Consider the following 19,946-nt stretch of genomic DNA (forward strand, 5'->3'; position numbering starts at 1 on the left):
GTCTTCAGTCCATTTCTATATTTAAGTAATTTAAATGAAAATAGAAGTTGTTTTTGAAAGCACCTCATGTCACACACTCTAACGGGCATGTCGTTAAAGTGTGTCTCCTGAGGCAAGCAGGGGACCTGTTGCTCTGAGCTGTGCAGAAATGGCCATTTGCTTTCTTTAGTTAATTTTAGTATTCCTAAATAGGAAGCACACCATTTAAGAGGGTGATGATTTTCGTGGCTATTACTGTAAAAGAATCACAGGCTGGAGAGATGGCTCAGTGGCTGAATGCTTACTCTCCGTCAGAGGACCAGACTTCAGATCCAAGCACCCCTGCTGGGTGGCTCACACAGGTCTCTGATTCTAGCTCTAGAGGACCTGATGCTGCCCGGCAGCCTCTGTGGGCACAGGCATATCATATAAAATAAATCTTTCAAAACCAATAAAAAAGAATCAGTAGACTCCATCATCCAGTGTTGAAATCTTAGCTAAGTGACACTGCACAGCTCTCTTATAGACGCTGTCCTAAAAAATACGCAGAATCGCAGTGGGAGTGTGCCTCTTGGTCACAGTGCCATTGTTCAGTGCATAGTCGGCTTGACTGAGTGGAACATTTGCAAATTGACACTTAAAAAAATAAAAAAATCGCATGGTAGCCCGTGTCTATAACATGTAAACGAGGATCTATATTCATGCCAGTGACTTCTGGGAAATTCCTGTCAAGCAAGTGGATGGTGCAGGAATGGTGTGGAGGTGGGAGGGTGTGGAGTAGGGACAGTTCTTTCATTGATGGCTTCCATTATTGAAAGCAAGAACTTGGCTATTGTTCTTCATATGCCTTCCAGTAAGTTACAATGAGCCTACAAATTCCTACTGAGTAGCCAAATGGAAACGATTCTGTTTATAGAGAAAACACAAAGCTTGCTGCTTCCCCATCATTGAGCAGGCTGGGTACACTTAAGCAGAACTTTTCCACGTAGGTGTCCAGCTCAGGATGACCAGACGTTTTCTTGACATCTAAACAGTTTAGAAGCATTTTGTAGGAAAACTATTCACAGGCCCCTCCAAGCAATCAAGTAAATAGTCTGGTGGGTTTCCATCCTGGAAGTCAGATGTTTGTTTAAGAAACACTAATACAGTCTTGCAGGCCTGTAAAAATTGTAGTCAGAACCAAGGAATGAGCAGAAGTCTGAGGAAATAATGATTGTGGTGTGAGCAGGGGCCCGAGAGAGAGGGCTGGGGAAGGAAGCAACTTGATGAAAACGTTTATCACCGATCCTCATTTCCCCAAGTTTCCCCTTAGAAAACAATGCTAGCCATAGTGGAGCTGGGAACATTCTCATTTCCCAGTGAACATCCAAAGCAAGACTGAGTACCAGAGCGGGTTTTCCAGACCTGGGAGCAGGGTTTCCAGAGCCCAGGAGATGGTGTGACAGGCAGGCTGGCAGGAGAGCTCTGGGGAGACTGAGCAAGAGCAGGCTGGGCAGGGCAGTGACCCTTGTATCCAAGGAATGGGGGGCAGAAGCCAATGAAGAAATGGCTGGGCATGGTGGCATGCACTTTTATCCAAGCACTCTGGAGGCATGCACAGGTAAGTCTCTGTAAGTTCGAGGCTAGTCTGGTCTACATAGCGAGTTTTAGGTGGAGCAAGGGTTCCACAGTAAGACTCTTTCTCAGAAACTAACCACTTCTGGGGTACCCACAAATGAGTGCTTAGCAGGCTGAGCATGATCAGTGAGCTTCCGCATTAGTCAGCACCTGTGTCTGCCTTTCGAAAACTCCATAGACAAGAAGTCAGAACATATGAGAAGCAGCATCAAAAACTATTCTGACAGCAAGGTTGTAACACACAGCTGACACCAACATGAGGGAACACCCAGAGAAATGCAATGAGATTCTGAGCAAAGTGGCATTAATGTTTGCATTTAATTGGTCCATTAAATTTAAAAAGTAGTATTAAATTGCCTTTTAAAGGAAGAGTAGCCGCATCAGAGACCAAACACTGTAAGTAATCCAGAAGGAAAAAGTAGCGAGGTCAGACATCATTGGTAATGACGTGGACCTGCTGCTGCTCCATACGCTGTCATTGTACCCAAATAGGGCCCTAAGCCTCTTAGCTGGTCTCCTCAGTGAGCCTGCTCAGCATCCCTACGTGCTTGTATTTCCTGTTTAACAGTGGCAGAAAACACAGGCACAATGTGGCTTCCTCTCAAAACTTTTTCTCTTCTTTTTAATTTAGTGATGAAATAAACCCTATGGTGCTTAGCTAGATGCCCAGTCTCCACTGAGTCATAGTCATTGTTGTGGCTAATGTCATGTGACATGATTTACTCACTGGTTACATGGCCAGAAAAAACTTCCTATAGAAGAATGCATTACTGGTGATCAGGGTCTGGGCCAGGCATTTCAGATTCTTGGCCCTTCACTCAAAGAACTGAAAATTAGGGCTCTCTCAGGTTTGCTTTAGAAGCAAGAGGACTTTGTTCTTAGCAAATCAATAGGGCAGGTCATAGAGGGACACTGTTAAGACCGATAGTGGGCCACATGAGTGAGGATGCTCAAGGTCCCTAATTACTGTTTGAGGCTCCCTTTCTGAGGTTAAGGAGGAAGAGCCAGTTACTAGGATTGGCAGATTTTAGGTTATATAACCATTTTTCCTTATTGCACAATCCTTTTCCATGATGCATTTGGATTGAATTTTAATCTTATGCACACCCTATTATATACAAGAATAAGATGATCAGAAGAGGATTCACCCTAAATGCTCCCTAGAGGAAGTAGTTTTGCCTTTCTTTTCTTTTCTTTTTTTTTTTTTACCCACACCTAAAACCTGTTAGTCAATATCAGTCCATCTATTCTTCATACCCAGATACGCTTGAACACACATCTGAATTTGTCCAGGGATGAGGAAACTTATACTGCTGTTTGGATGAGAGGACATGTGGGCTAGCACCCTGTGGGCTGCCAGGGGAGTCTGAGGTTGCTGGGTGCATTGTCTGGGAGACGGTGTGCACGTGTGCATGATATGTGCAGATAAAGAAACTAGGCTCCAAGTGCATTGTTACAAAAAGGGGGTGTGCGTAGCCTAAAACTAAATGGGGGTCCCATGGCAAATTATTCTTTGCTTGCCTGCCTCAGATAGTTGGACTCTTGACAATTCAGTTGCCTTGCCCCTGTATAGGTGTGGCTTGTCCCCGTGCTTAGCCACAGTCCCTGGGGCACGAATGGAGCTGACTGGAAAATAAAGACAAGGGAGCCAAAATCAGCCTCAGTATGTGCCCAACTTTAAGGGACTGGGATGGGTAGTTTTCAACACTGGCCCATACACCACACCCATACATATGCGGATAGCACCAGGACCAATCAAATCAGAAACCCTGTGAGAACTGCCGGGTTAAATGAGACAGTGCAGCTGCCCTGGGGAACAAGGTGATGTTCAATGGGTGTGACCCCTGCTCCTCCTGGCTATGGACAGGAGTTAGGATTCCTGTCAGAGCTCCAGTGCTAGGTTAGAGCTCAGGCCGGGGTTATTGATCAGTTTAGGGCTAGGATTAGGATTAATTCTGGGGTTATGCAGGGCTGTTGTTGGGCTGTGATGAGAGTGTAAGACCTGGGATTATGTTTATGACTAGGGTTAAAGTGAGTTGTTATTGCCTCCCTTTCTCTGAGTTCTCCCTTCTTGGGTCTTGTAGGGAAGGAATAATATCCAGTCTTATGTTCATCCTTCATTCATTATAGGAGAATTCTTTTACTCATGAGAAGTGGTTTTTAACTTTTAATATTATACTATTTCATCACTTATTTTCTGACTTCATCTTCAAATATTACTTAATGTTTTTCATCTTCATGGTGAGCTCTGGAGTTTAGAAAGAATCCTCTCTTCTGTGTCCTGGAGGTTGAATTTAGCCAAAATGTATTGAGCTAGTCAGAGGCAAAATCTAAGGTATAAAGGAGTCTGCTCAAAATAGAACACAGCTCATCTATGTCAATCAGAACATAGCTCATCCATGTCAATCAGAACACAGCTCATCCATGTCAATCAGAACACAGCTCATCTATGTCAGTTATAACACAGCTCATCCGTGTCAATCACTCATCTATGTCAATCAGAACACAGCTCATCTACATAAATTATAACAGTTTATCTGTGTCAATCAGAACACGGCCTGTACATATCAATCAGAACACAGCTCACCCATGTCAATCAGAACACAGCTCATCTATGTCAATCAGAACACGGCTCATCCATGTCAATCAGAACACAGCTCATCTATGTCAATCAGAACACAGCTCATTCATGTCAATCAGAACACAGCTCACCCATGTCAATCAACACAGCTCATCCATGTCAGTCAGAACACAGCTCATCCATGTCAATCAGAACACATGTCATCTGTGTCAATCAGAACACAACTCATCCGTGTCAACCAGAACACCGCTCATCTATGTCAATTGAACACAGCCTGTACATATCAATCAGAACATAGTTCACCCATGTCAATCAGAACACAGCTCATCTATGTCCATCAGAACACAGCTCACCCATGTCAACCAGAACACAGCCTGTACATGTCAACCAGAACACAACTCATCCGTGTCAATCAGAATACCACTCATCTATGTCAATTGAACACAGCCTGTACATATCAATCAGAACACAGTTCACCCATGTCAATCAGAACACAGCTCATCTATGTCCATCAGAACAGAGCTCATCTATGTCAATTATAAGAGGCTTCCGGCCTTCTGAACACTTATGAGTCATATTTAAAAAAAATAAATTGCCCTTGTTTTGGCTAAGGGAAGGGAGCTTTTCTATCTCCGTGGGAGTTATTGAAAGGGACGAAAGGAGCCGTGGCAGGAGAGTAGCACACCTCCAGGGCACATTGCCTGCAGGTGTGCTGCCAGACAAGTTACATTTTCTTACTGAAGTTAGTATTTTAGGTGCCCACAAATTACATACAAAAAGGTCAGAAACTTCCTTGCAAAATGGAAAATACCATTTAATTATGGTATTTGAAAAATCTTCATTTAAAAGGTAACCTTATCCTAAATAAGTTTTTTCCTTATTCACATATTTTGTTTAAAAAAAACTTTTTATTCTTGAAAATGTCATATATCTATAGAATGGAGCTCCATCCTGGATTTCCTTCCTCCAACTCCTCCATCTTCTTTTTAATGTGTCACCCTCCAAACTTTATGTCTTCTTTTTTATAACCCACTAAGTCTAATTAGTCTAATAGTACGCCCTCTTGGGTGTGAAGACCCTGTCACTGATGGCATCATACACTCTGTATGAAGGACGGAGAGAAGCCAGTCTCAAGCTGACTGTGAAACTTCCGTCCTGCTGACTGGCTTTCATAATGTCCAAAGGTGCTGTACAGGCTGCTGTGCTGGAAAAGTCCTCAGTGATCTTACTCAGGGATGGACCCCTCGTGGTGCAATGCCAACCTGCTGGACAGGATGTGCCCACTGGTGCAGTAGTGGCATGACAGTCAGGGCTAGCTCACCATTTCTGCTTAGGCTTGAGACCTGTTCCTCAGGAGGGAAGCGCAGGCTGGCACTGTATTCCTGAGAAGGTCACTGCTACTGTTGTTCGCTAAATGGCCATGCTGTGAAATTGCCATGTGAGCATTTATGTTGATCCCCATAGACCTGGGCATTCCTCAGCTTTGGTCAGAAAATCTTCTTTTGCAGTGGGTAGCAGTCAATGCATAGATGCGTTACTGGTCCAAGTGCAGAGAACAAGTTTTAGAGCTCAGCCCTATGTAGGATGTGTTTATCAACTTCTGCCTTAGTAAGTAAGGTTTTATGGTTGGGAATGGCATGTCCATGTGCTTTCTCTCTAAAGAGAAAGTGTCCCGGGTGGCACCAGCCTTTCTTCAACACCGTGAAGTTTGAAGTTTGAAGCAAGTGAAACACCCAGAGATGGCCTTTGGCAAAACCTCCCTTGGGAGGGAACCCTCTGTAGCCACTCTGAGAATCAGATCTGCAGGTCCTTGGAGCAGGGTTTGGAGTTTTCCAAACCTGCAGGACCCTGCTGCAGGAAGTCTGGGAAGGACCAGGAGAGAATGTCAACTGCCCTCTCGGGGAGCAGGGTTGGCAGGGAACAGGCTGGCTCTGGGACACCCTAGGGAAGCTGGAGTGGTGGATATGAATCCAAGGCTCTGGTGGGAAATGCTAGAGCAGGAAAAAGTAAGGTCCTAGAAATGGCTTTGATGGACGAGCTATTCTTTATCATAAACTTCTTGACAATGATTTTTATGCCTTGATGAGAAAAACCCAAGAGAATCCCTCCAAGAAGACTGATGACTACCTGTTTTCTTCCTGTGTCAGCTGCCTATGAATTAGGATATCGTGTACATTGGGCATGATAAGACAGAAAAAAGATCAGTGTGTTGCCCACATAAGAACCTGGATTGTGACCTGCCCCCAATGGTATCACTTCATTTAATGATACAGAGGAAGAAAATGAACAGCTTTCTACTTAATTCAATAAAACATGTATTTTAAGATGGTTTAATGACCTGGAGATTGCAGTGACATACAGCTCTCAATTGGGTGGCTAATATTTTTCCAGCCTCGGGTTGTTTAAAAGCCCTCTCCAGGGGGTGTCATTTCAGTGCTGATTCAGCGGTGTCTGGGGTCGCCTGTGTTTGTTCCTACTGGATGGTTTGGGAACACATGATGGCTGCGACATTTCCAGTTCTTCCTGCAGCACTTGTTCCCGTACTTCCTTTTTCCCCAGGAAAGTGACAATATTGGAGGACCCTGATCAGCACATTCACCTGAAAAACCTGTCTCTTCACCAGGCAACAACCGAGGAGGAAGCTTTGAACTTGCTCTTCTTGGGGGACACCAACAGGATGATTGCGGAGGTAATAGCATCTCTCCTCAAATGGCTTTTCCAAAATTAGGAGTCATACTAGACTCTGGAGGCTGCAAAGGCCTTCAGAATGATCTTGTTCAAATCTCATGTTGCAAACTAGCAAACCTGAATCCGCAGAAATGAGCTCTTCCCTGGTAACCTGGTGAGGTGGTCAGCTTTAATTGTCAACTTGACACAACCTAGACTCACTTGGGAAAAGAGTCCCAGTGAGCATTGGCCCGTGGCTCCAGTGTGTGACCCCGCCCACCATGGGTGGCCCTGTTCCCTAGGCTGAGCACAAGCAAGCAGAGCATGTGTGCGGTTGTTTTTCTTTGCTCTTCACTTTGAGTGTGACTTCCCCACAGTGATGGATGTGACCTGTGATTGTGGGAAAAGCAAACCCTTTCTGCCCAGTTGCTTTTTGTCAGGATTCCCCCACCCCTTTCTACTCTTGCAGTGCTAGTTCTTTATTCAGATAGGAAGCTGGAACATGCACTACATTTGATGATTTCTTTTTTGCCGTAACATTGTGGACGTTCGCTCCCTCCCACAGAACAGCAATCTGTTCAAGGCCAAGGGAGCCAGGGCAGACACCTAGACCTTGTTGTCCCAGGCCACTGCTCTCTGCTTTGCCACATGGTCTGTCTTTTTACTTTTCTACTTTTAAATTTAATACAGATTGTTTTGCTTCTAATCAGTGACAACTCATAAAACATCTTAATTATAAAATGCATAGTTTTTGAAATTGAAAACCATAAGGTACAGTTCTCTCTTCTTGCTCTCAGATTGTCGGTCTGGTGACATGTGTTTATGTCCCTGCGTGTTTTCATTTAGTTTGTGAGTTAATATTTGTAAAACACTCAGAAAAGCCATGGAACACAGGAAGTTGTATGTCATATGTCCCAGGGCCATGTTTCAGACACGCTTATACTCAAAAGCATCCTTTGGTTATCAATTTAATCAGGTTTCTTTGTTTTGTCTGAGTCTTCTAGACAGCAGCTAGGATTGACCCAAACCTTAACCAGTTCCTGTCCAGGGCTGGAGGCTCATGAGACTCCATTCGGTGACACCTCACTGAAAGGAAATAAATGGTGACGATGGTGGCGGTGCAGTCGGCCATGTGGGGGCAAGTCTCTTATGGGTACTTACAGCTGTCATAGTGGCTTTCTTCTTCATTTTTATAAAAGAATATTGTATATGTATGACTCTTTTGTTCACATGTATGTCTGTGTACCTTATATATACCTGATGCCCAGAGAAGCCAGATTCCCTGGAACTGGAGTTACAGATGGTTGCGAGCTGTCCTGTAGGTGCTGGAAGTCAAACCTGAACCCTCTAGAGAAGCAGCCAGTGCTCTTAACCTCTGAGCCATCTCTCCAGCCCTGGGACTTTCTTTTAAATCATTCTTTCAGACTTCCATGGTTCATATTATTGCTCATGGCAAGCGGAAGGTGGGAAGCACAGAGTCATAGAAAGTCTCCGCTGAATGGTGTGTTTTCAGTTGGATGTCCTACCCTGGGAATGCACTCTCCTTAGACCTAAAAGTGATAAACCCAGACTCAGACCCTGAAAGCATGCTCTTGACATCTTACTACCATTAGTAATGGGCACATCGTTTTATTGACATTTTTCTACTAATTTTTCATGTGTGTATATGTGCTGTGCATGTGTATATGTTGACATGTGTGTCTGCACATGCAGGTAGAGGCCAGAGGTTGATCATAGGTCTCTTCCTCGATCATTCTTCTGCCTTATGTATTGAGGTAGGAGCTCTCACCTAAAGCCAGAGCTCACCAATTTGTCCAGTTTGGATAACTAGCTTGGTTCAGAGGTCCCTAGCTTCACCTTCTGAGTGCTCCGAGTATAGGCAGGCTGTCCATACCTGCCCAACATTTTTGTGGGTATTGGGGATCTGAATTCTGCCCCTCACACTTGTGAGACAAGCACTTTACACATTGTCTTAGTTCCTTTTCTATTGGAATGGCAAAGCACCAATGCAACTTATAAAAGAAAGCTTTTCATTTTGGACTCATGGTTTCAGAGGGTTAGAACCCATGACCATCATGGTGGGGGCATGGTACCAGGCATGGCTCTGCAGCAGTTAGCTGAGAGCTCACATCTTGAGACAGCAATCATGAGGCATGGAGAGAGAGACTTAACTGGGAATGACATTAGCTCTTTAAACCCCTGAGCCCAACCCTAGGGACAAATCTCTAACAAGGCCACATCTCCGAATCTTTGACAAACAGTTCCACCAACTGGTGACTAAGCATTCAAATCTATGAGCCATTTTCATCCAAACAAACACACGCTCTGAGCCATCTCTCCAGCCAGTTGTTTACAGCTGGGTTGTTTTAAATACACTGACCACCTTACACGGCCTGATTATGCCGCATGCATGTAAGGACTCTCCTTTATTGGAAGGAAGTTCACATGGGCTTTCATCTCATGTCTCATTCTGGTTTCTGTGTTTTCTCCATGAGGTCACCTGGAATACTCTTATTGTTTCCAGTAGCTGAAGGTTATGGACTAAAGACAGATTCAAAATGAGCGCACATAAATGAGGAAAGTCTAAGGACGAATCTGACTGTCTCTGTGCCCGGAGATGCAGAATGCAGAAGGGTTTATGGGAAGGAGAAGCACTTTTGAATGCTGTGTTGAGACAAGCAAGCAAGCCCAGCACCGATGCCAGCTTTCCTCAAGGGCGACTCTTTGCTTGTGGCATTGCCCTGTCTTCAGTGGGTTTTGAGAAAATACTAACCATCTTTCACCACATCCTCTGGGAGTTTGAGTGTTTGGCCATTTGTTACTTCTGAGTTTGCATGATTAGTAGATAAATCCCCATCAGGCAATAGGACAGACTTGTGAGTCTGTGAGGTGGAAAACCTGGCAGGTACATTTCACAAAGGGCATTCCTTGAGACTTTTCAAAATGGTTTAAACTTCTGTAGAGTCAGCTAAAACTCGTGTGTGTGTGTGTGTGTGTGTGTGTCTGTATATGTGTGTATATATGTGTGTATGTATGGTGTGTGTATAATATATATATGGTATGTGTGTGTTTACATAGTGTCTGTGTATGTATGGTGTGTATGGTGTGGTGTGGTATAGTATTGTGTGTGTATGTATGTATGGTGGGTGTGTATAATGTATATATGGTATGTGTGTGTTTATATAGTGTCTGTGTATGTATGGTGGGTATGGTATGGTATGGTATTGTGTGTGTGTGTGTGTGTGTGTGTGTGTAGTGTGTGCTGAAGCCCAAAGCTGATACCGAGAGCATCCCTCAATCACTCCCCACTTTATTTACTACAGCAGAATTCCTTACTAGACCCCTGCTCATCAGTTTCCCCTCTAATTCTGCTGTTCATACATTAATATGTGTTCCATGTGCTCAGTTTTCTTGTGTTTGCATTTCTTTCTGCCCTTTGGTAAAAATCAATGGTCATAGTCATGTCTTCAGTAGACTTGTCATGCAAAGGAGATACTTTGCACACATTTTTAAAAACTACATTACTGGGCTGGAGAGATGGCTCAGTGGTTAAGAGCATTGCCTGTTCTTCCAAAGGTCCTGAGTTCAATTCCCGGCAACCACATGGTGGCTTACAACCATCTGGAATGAGGTCTGGTGCCCTCTTCTGGCCTGCAGACATACACACAGACAGAATATTGTATACATAATAAATAAATAAACTACATTACTTATTTACTTATTCATTTATGTGTGTGTATGTGTACATGTACATGCACATGCCCAAGCACACGTGTGCCAGAGGATACCATGTGGGTCCTGGGAATCAAACTCAGGTCTTTGGTGTTGGCAGCAACCTCCTGTACCCACTGAGCCATCTCCCTTGCCCTCCATGCATTGTTTCCAGCTCTTAATTTCCTGGGGGAAGCAGGGCTTGAAGGAGTTCTGTGCCTTGCGAAAGCTCACACAGCTTAGTGTGTGGCAGTGAGGTTCTGGCCACGTCCCCTGGTTCAGAAGCTTATGTCCCTTCACGCCATGCCATCACATCGACATCTGTCAGCTATTTCAAGTATGGATGCACTTCTGGGTTATCTGAAAAGTATTCCAAATATTTAGCATTTTTGTTTATCTCTTGAATTCAATGAAAGCAACCACTTACACATAAAACTGTAAATGAAGACTGTCGGCTCCTGAAAATTCCTTAGTATTCAGTCTGTCAAGTCTGTCATGGATCACAGGCTAGCTGTCGGAATGTAATCTGTCAGCACAGAACGAGCTTCCCATGATAAAAAGAACACACTAACCATTTCTTTAAAAAAATTTCTCAGTTTCCTTTTACACAGGCATCTTTAGGAGTTGCCATGGGAACTAGAAAACATTTGCTAAACAAGCCTGATATGTAGGCTACAAGGTGGACTGTGCTTTCCTTTCGTGGCCAGCTTCTTCCAGAGAAGTCAGTAAAACTACTGCATGTTTATCCAGAAGCCTTAACTTCTGCAATCCTACTACTGCTTTGAACAATACTTGATTGTGTCCTGAGGGCAATTTTTTTCCAGTTGAGTGGCTGAGCCAAAGAGTGTGAATATTGTAAAAACTGAACTGCGAGTGCCCCTGCCCCAGGCCCCCCATAGCTGGTGTGACTTGATATAGCTCTAGTCTCATACTTGAGCCGTTCCTGTCAGTCAGTCAAATGTGACTGAAGGAGGCATGCTGTACATGCTTGTCAGCCCATCCACTTCCCTCTGCGTCCCCTGGTGTGTTCCCGAACCAGCCTGACCTCTAGCATTCTCCCCACACAAGGTGGAGTGCCAGCCTGGACAGGAACATCCCCGAGGACTTACAGGCTACAGTTTCAGGCTTAGTGGACTTGAACTTCACTAAGGTGAGCAGTGTGGACTGACTAAGGAGGTCAGGCAAGTTACGTGAGACGATGTGATTGCTAATCTTGGTTGCCAGCCTGACTCTAACTAGAAGGAACTTTAACCCAGAAATGGAGGGCACACTTGTGATCTGGATCTTGAGGCAAGAGGACACAGGCCTTATTCCAGACCCGGAGATTGGAAGGTATTCCTTTAATCTGGGCCATGCCTTCTGCTGGCACAGAATGGAAGAAGGGAGGGCTTGTCCTTCACCCACTTGCCCTTGCCTTGCCAGCACATCCATTGCTTCACTGGCATTGGAGCCTACTCCTTTGAGATTCCAGCATACACAGAACACCAGCTGAGACACCCAGCCTCGTGGGACGAAGCAACTATTAGATTCTTGAACTTTCCACTCACAACTAGCTATCGTTAGACTCTAAGTCATTTCAGTAAATTCCTATGGGAATAAATTCTCTCCCCTCCCACTCCCGACTAATACAGATTTTGGTACCAGAAGTTGATATCAGGACTGGGGTATTGCTGTGACAGGCCTGACCATGTTTTCATTTAGAGGAATTTGGACTTTGATACTTTGGGTTAGGAAAGCAGTGGATGCTTTAAGCACTGCTTGATGAGCCAAACTAGTAGGAGCATGGAAGCTGAGTTGTTTGAACTGTTGGGGGCTCACTCAAGAGTTTTCAGAGAAGAAGCATTTTAGTATGTTGCCTAGAGATCATTCTTGTGATATGTTGGTAAAGAACATACGTGGCTTCGTTTTGCTCTTGTCCAAATAGTCTGCCCGAGGCTAAAGTGAAAAGTTTTAGATTAATTCCATTGGCAGAAGAAATCTCAAAACAGCCTAGTGTAGACTCTGTTGTGTGGATACTAGTGATAACTCTGATGAAGATTTATAATGAAAAGGAGCAAGCTGCGCAGGGTAAACTACAAAAAGTAAATTTTGAGAAGCAAAAGAATACCAAGAAGTAGGATGGAGCTAAATCCTAAATTCAAGGAGATAAACAGATTAAGAAATGAAATGAATGAAGTGGTGACCTCAGGGCAAGGTCCCACCTAGCTAAGTTTCTAACTTGTGGAAAGCTTAGAGGCAGGTGTGGTGGGGCACGTCTTTAATCCCAGCACTGGGAAGGCAGAGACTGGCAGATATGTGAGTTTGAAGCCAACCTTGTCTACAGAGCAAGTTTCAGGACAGCCAATCCTAGGCAGTGAAGGACATAAAGCTGGTGAAGACGTACTTGATCGAGAGCGCCATGTTCCACCCCAGGAAGCCACAGAACTGGACAGCTTTGGCCACGTGGTTCTGGCTTTAGAGAATGGAGTTATGGATTAAAGCCACTGAGGCCAGGCATTGCCAGGGGTGCCCCTGAATGCAGGCCTAGTAGAGAGGCCATTGCATGAAACTGTGAAGCTGAAGCTGGATTGCCTTGGAGAACCCAATATGTTAGCGATGCCAGAGTCATGGGACACCTGCCGAGGAGAGCTGCTGTCAGGCAGTGGAACCAGCCCAAGAGAGAGAAGTGTGTTTCACCAAAACTCAACAGAATTGGAGATCTGAAGAACATTTTGAGATCAGACATGAAGGTGCAGGTTTTTAGTCTTGCTTTGGTCCACTATTTCCCTTCCCCATGTTTTGGAATGGTAATATATATCCTGTGACATTATATGTTGGAAGTATGTCATCTGCTATTTGATTTTGAATTTTTTACAGGGGATTACAGTAAATACATTTCATGAATCTCAGAAGAGACTTTGAACTTTGGATTTTAAAACATTGTTAAGACAGTGATAGACTATGGGGGCTTCTGAAGTTGGACCAAAAGCATTTTGCATTATGATATTGTTATTGTTGGACCCTAGAGTCCAAACGCCAAGGAGGAGTCACCCCAAGAGACCACCTCTCACACCACAACTGATGTAAAAGTATTAGGATTTTATTAATTCTGTCATGGCAGGGTCCCTCAGCGTTTGGGAAGCCAAAAGACCCCGGAGCTGGTACAAGCTACTTTTAAAGGAAGAAGCCTCAGAAGCAAGGAGGTGTCTGGGGGTTGTTCTATTATAATTGGCTTATTTAAAAGGGCTATTACCAATAATTGGCTGGAGAGCGGTTGCCAGATCAGATGAGGTAAGAGGTCACTTTGACCCCATTTACCAGGGACTGAGTCAAAACATACATGTGTAGGTAATTGTTCAGGAACTGAGTCAACATCATAAAGGTTATCTTGCCCCAATTTCTGGAGAACATACATGCATGTGTAGCTGTTAGGTCCTTGGTTCCCAGGGGGGAAGGGGGGAGCATTACTGTTGAGACTGAGAGGGCTCAGAATTGTCAGAAATGGCTTCAGAATTGTCTTAAAGTTCTACGTTACAAGCTTATGGGGGCCAGGGAGTGGAATGTGGCAGCTTTAATGTAACTGGCCCCCATAATCTCATAAGGAGTAGCACTATTAAGAGGTGTGGCTTTGTTGGAGGAAGTGTGTCACTGTGGGCTGTGCAGTTTCCTGTGCTCAGGATACTGCCCATGTTTCAGTGGACTTCCTGTTGCCTGCAAGATGTAGGACTCTCAACTCCTCCATCACCACAGATGCCTGCATGCTTCCACGCATCCCACAATGATGATAATACACTGAGCCTTTGAAACTGTACACGAGCTCCCTCAATTAAATGTTTTCTTCTTAAAAGTTGCTGTCGTCATGGTGTCTTTGCACAACAGTAGAAAACCCCAGCTACGACAGATGAGAATTATGTGCGCAGTCCATGCATCTGTTCAATACAACAGAGCTCGAAAGGCCTGCTAGTTGGCTGGAAAGGAAGAAAAGCCTGTTGCAATTTGAAGTTTTGATATTTTTATAAAATGTTTTATTTTGTATGTATGTGGGCATCATATGTACAAGTAAGAGGACAGCTAGCAAAGTTACTCTCTCCTTCCATTTGTGGGTCCTGGGGACTGGCCTCTCCTCCTTAGGCTTGGGGGCAAGCTCTTACCCATCAAGCCATCTCACCCCCCCCCACTCCACCCCTGCAGTGAAGAGAATTTGCTGAACTTTATGAGGACCCAGTTTCAGATTCCAGAATCCATGTCAGACAACTCACAACTGCCTCTAGCTCCAGCTGCAGGGGATTCAACACACACAAGTTTTAAAAATAAATATTTTAAAATAAATAAATAAATAAGGTTAATCCCCAGTCACCTGTTTGTCCCAATTTGGCATAGGGCATGAGCAGAGCCAACCATCAGGAAGTTAGAACAGTTCTTTTTATTTATTATAGATTAATGGGTTATAATTACATTTATTTGTGTGATGCCTCATGGGTACTGTGTGAGGTAGAGTGATTACATCACCTAACTAATGTATTAGTCATTTTTATCTCTTTGGATGGGATGTGCTTACGGCTGGGCACCATGGCTGATGTCACCCTCGGGTCACATCACCACTATTGTCTTCTGAATACGGGTCCTTGATGATCTATGAAAGTTGGTAACTCATAAACGCATTCACTGTCAGCCTCCCATCAGCCAGCTTCCTGTGCCTTATGCTGTCCCTCTTTACAGAATGAAATTCCCCCTAACTTGTCCTCAGAGAGGGACCTTTGGGACTTACCACATTCTCATGCTTGTTGGCCTCATGAGTAAACATCTTCTCTCAAATGCTTAATGCTTAGGGGTTGGCATTCATGTGTAGAAGGCAAATAAGCTGGATCCAGAAACAGCCGTGTCTGTTGGTGAGCACATATCAGACAGATTCCAACACTTTTTAAATCCGCGAGCTCCAGACATTTTGGAAGAGGTTACTTTCCAAATATCTAGTCTACCAGAAAAGTTTATGGGGCTGTATAAATTATTTTCCCAAGAGCTACGAAAGTCTTTATACCTAACTCTTTGCTTAAAATAAAATCCCAGATTTATGTGAGAATGTGGCTGTGCTTTGGAGGCTCCCAGACCTCTAGAGTGAGCTGTGTGACCCAGGGAAGTGCGGAGGTGCTTGGGAGAGTGTGTGGAGTGGGTTGATTGAGTTGATGCCAAAGTTATGGGAGCGGCTACCTCTGGACCTGCATGCAAGAGCGCCGGGGTAGCACAGGAAGAATAGAGTGGACTCACTGTGTGGCTGTGCTCATTAACACCTTGCGGAAGCCCAGAACTCCTTGTGTGGCGTGTGAATCAAATAAGAGGATTTTAATTACAACTGGGCCATTAGAGGGTCGGTAACACAGCCTTGCAAGAACCCGTGTGAAAAACACATTAGCTGTAGGGAATTAGCAAGCTTCATGGTTTGAGAGCCCAGGCAGAACAAAATACACAGCAGGAGATATGTATTCCAACCCTGACCTTCTTACAGTCAGAATCACATCCTGTGGCTCTTGGTTCCTAAGAGGCAGCTGTAAGTCTTGGCAAAAGATGCATTGGTGATTCTGCTCTTATCTGATCTGTTATGTGCACACACCAGATAAAAGCCAAAGAAAACTGTGATTTAGTGTGCTCAATGTATGCCAGGCATTTCCTTCTCAGATTTTATATATAACCTGTATTAGAAAGAAATACGTAGTGCAATTGAATAGTGTTTTAAAACTATTTAGTGTGTTTTTAAGTTATAAGTATGTGTGTGAGTCTGTGCACAGTCATGTACATGTGAGTTCGGTGCCCATGGAGGCCAGCAGAAGGTGTTGGATGCCCTGAACTGGAATTACAGGCAGTTGTGGACTGCCCCATGTGGATGCTGGGAATCCAAGACTGCTTCTCGGGAAAGCTGTAGTGCTCTTAATTGCCGAGCCATCTCTCTAGGTTTGACCGATAGTGTAATGTGAATTCTGCTCTTATCTAGCCTAGCCTAGTGGTGTTACAGGAAGTGTGCACTGAGCCCTGCAGTGTCCATTAAAATAAACAGGTGCACTCATTGTTCCAGGATCCAGTCTTCCAGACGGAAAGATAGAGTCCCAGGGTTTGCCCTAATCTTTAAAATTCTCATCTCTAAATAAACCTAGCAGAAGGTAAAGGTAGTCAGTTTTACCCTCTTCCCTGTTACTGAAACTTCCTAACAACAATTACAGAAAAGGAAAAACAGAAAGGGGAAAAAGCCATTTTCAGTGAACCAAGGAAACAGCTCTACCCTTCAGCTCCAAGAGACCTGCCAAAGCCTATGAAACTTGAATTACAGTGAGCAAAGGTGCTGAGCGCCAACACGTGTATCTCTCAACCTCAGGCAGGATAGAGTTTCTCCTGAAGAAAGGGCCACAGTTCTCCAGCACAAATCTGATGATCTTCTGGTTAGGGTGATGAGGTCTGAGCGGGAAGGGGAGTCTGGGCCCGATGGAAGGTGGGGCTAACAGAAGCCTTCAATGCAGGCCATCTGAAGGTCAGTGGTCTAGGTCAAGCCAAAGTAGAAGTCTTTGGTGAGTGGGGCTCGGAAAGACAGTGATTTAAGGGGCTTCAAATGAGCTGTTTTCGACTCGTTACTGCAGACTCTTGGCAGAGTTTGCGCTAGTGAGGCTAAGGACGTAACCATACAGTGTGGGTTAATGCACTCAACACACAATCCTAGCCTCGCTCTTTCCTTCTTCAGCCAAGAGTAATCAGAAAGGAAACAGCCTGAGACTTAGGCATGTGTTGTGAAGTCGGGGTTGGTGTCTTCATTGGAAAGCGAATTCCATGAAGGAACTCGGTGTTTGTCATCTCAAGTACATCCACTACATTCAATTTTTATTTCACAATAGATAACTCAAATTTATTCAGGATTTAAAAGAAAATAATTGTAAGACCTAGTTAAGAAAACTGGGACTCGGGGGAAAGTGAAAGAAATAACGTTAAACCCATGAATGTGTCACTGAGGAGAAGAAAAGAGGAGAGGAGGAGGGAGAGCAGGAGAGAGAGGAGGAGGGAGAGCAGGAGAGAGAGGAGGAGGGAGAGCAGGAGAGAGGAGGAGGGAGAGCAGGAGAGAGGAGGAGGGAGAGCAGGAGAGAGAGGAGGAGGGAGAGCAGGAGGGAGCGGAGGAGGGAGAGCAGGAGGGAGAGGAGGAGGGAGATCAGGAGGACAAGGAGGAGGGAGAAGAGGAAGGAGAGGCACTTGAACACCACCAAACTTAGTACTTAAGTGCCAGGTACCCTGCACACAGCTGCAGCTGAGCTGGGGAGACTGGTCTGTCAGCATGGGGAGGAAGCCTTTGTGACCTGAAGATCTGAAATTATGGGGCAATTTATTAACTCGTCCTGACAGCACTACTCGGTGCATGTTCATGGATATAATGGGCATGTATCATCTTCACAAATAACAACTCATTGTCTCCTCGTAAGATTCAAATGTAGCATGGCCTTTTAGTAAGACAACAATGCTTATTGGTGTTATGAATGTCATCAGTGTTCCTGAGAGGATTCCAAACATTCACAGCTTTAAAACACAAATCCATCCGAACAACAATCACAGAAAAAGGACTTTTCAGAAAGTAAACCGAGCGCAAAGCAGAAAGATGATGTGGTAGGTAATCGGCCTGGGTTAATTACTGCCATTGAAGACAAACACAGCTCCACTTCTTCAGGCGGACTGTCAACACCAAGTGGCATATTTGGACATCTGGGGTTCTATCTCTTCTTGTTCAGAAAGCGTGCTTGCCAGGGCAGTGAAGTGTAGGGAGAACGCGTGGGTAATGGTTTGAAGTGTCCGTGTCACAAGAAGGGTCATGCCTTGCCTGTAACTTTGAAAAATAACACAAAAACATTAATCCTGCTTGTCAGTTCTGTTGGGATGTCTGAGAGCTTATTAGCCCTGGGTGCAGGCATCAGCCAGGAACGATCCGCGCATAAGAGCAGGGCCTTCAAGGAGGGGCATTTGTTTACAGAGAGCATGGGAAGTCTGGGAAACCTGACTGGATAGTGGTGCGACCCAGCAGCAGCCAGCGGAGGAACCACTCAGCAGGTGGACAGCACCAGATGGAGACCATGGCGGAAGATTGGTAGTCGTAAGCGGGGCAATACCAGGGCATTCCTCTGTCCCTGCCAGATGCCGGGTCTGAGGGCGCTCACAGACCACTGTCTTTAGAGCGTGGCTTCTCAGTGATGCAGGAGAAGGGAAGACATGAAGAGCTCTAGCCTTTGCCTTGCTGTCTGTTTTTTTGAGGAACTGAGATGTAGCCTTCACACATGGCTTATGGCTCATCAAGAATTCAGGAAACTGGTCAGGGAAGCCTCTTACCACACAGAAGCAATAGTTGTCTGAGCCCGACCTGGGTTTGTCCCTTGCAGTGTGTCTGAGATGAGAGTCCTCTTAGGGGCTTTCTGTGTCAGCAGTAATAAATCTCAGTGACTGATTTGATTGTGTTTCCGATCGGTGTTTGATGCTTTACCATTTCTAGCAGCCAGCGATCTTTGTGGTCAGAAAGACATGGAGAGTTTGCGGTGGGAGAGACTATTACTAGATGACAAAGTGGGGTGCTGGGGCTCGGCTATCTGCACTTGTGGAGCCCCCACTTCAGCTGTCCCCCTAGGTGACACTGCCCTCCATTTGTGACTTTTCCTGGCCTCAATGCCCAGACTCATGTTCAAGTTTGACAGACTTGCTTAGCAAGAACAATATTGTGTGAGCACACCTCTGAATTCTGCTTGGTGTGTTAGGCCCAGCTGTGTCCACAGGAATAAAAAAGACGTTTCAGCTTATCTACGATCTTTAGGAAGATAGATTGTATGAAAATGTTTATGCCAGAGGTTTGAACCAAGTGCTCTAAATTCCTGAAAGGTCTGTTAACCGCTTTAGCTTGTTATTGTTATTGTTATTATTTTAGTTACATAGATAGTCAGACTTGAACACTTTTAAGACAAACTGGAGTTTAAAGGGAAGAGGAAAGATAACTGAATTTAAACAATAAAAAATGACTGTAGCAGAAACCCAAGATGTGTTACTCTCTGTCTTTGCAAGCTGTATCTAGCTATAAATTCTTCTATAGTCGTGTATTTAAAAAGAAAGAAAAACAGCACAAGAAGACTTTTGAAGTTATATTATACAGAGAACAAACCTTGCTGGTAGACAGTATGATGGCCACTCAGGTTGATAAGCAGTGTTGAAATCTGGCCAGGACTCCTTTTCAAACCACTGTGCTGGGCCCGGGGAGCTGAGTCAGCAATGCACTTGTGAGGCAAGGATGAGGGTCTGAGTCCAAACACTCCACACTCTCATAACATCTGGTCTCATTGCATCTATAATCTCATCCCTGGAGATGCAGAAGTAGAAGTAACCCTGGGGCTTGTTAGGCAGTGAGGCTACC

At 44.7% G+C, this 19,946-nt stretch overlaps 1 protein-coding gene across 2 annotated transcripts in view; it reads left to right on the forward strand.

Moving 5' to 3' along the window:
• The window catches only part of Kif6 (kinesin family member 6), a 307,139-nt gene that overhangs the window by 72,444 nt on the left and 214,749 nt on the right, over positions 1-19,946 (forward strand). For both annotated transcript variants that reach the window (XM_050165072.1, XM_050165073.1), the window contains exon 6: positions 6,737-6,866. In XM_050165072.1, the coding sequence (XP_050021029.1) occupies positions 6,737-6,866 (130 nt within the window). The remainder of the gene's footprint in view (positions 1-6,736; positions 6,867-19,946) is intronic.

The sequence above is a fragment of the Alexandromys fortis genome, unplaced genomic scaffold (assembly GCF_014885135.2).
Source record: "Alexandromys fortis isolate MF-2015 unplaced genomic scaffold, M_Fortis_MF-2015_v1.1 scaffold_121, whole genome shotgun sequence".
Taxonomy (NCBI): Eukaryota; Metazoa; Chordata; class Mammalia; order Rodentia; family Cricetidae; genus Alexandromys; species Alexandromys fortis.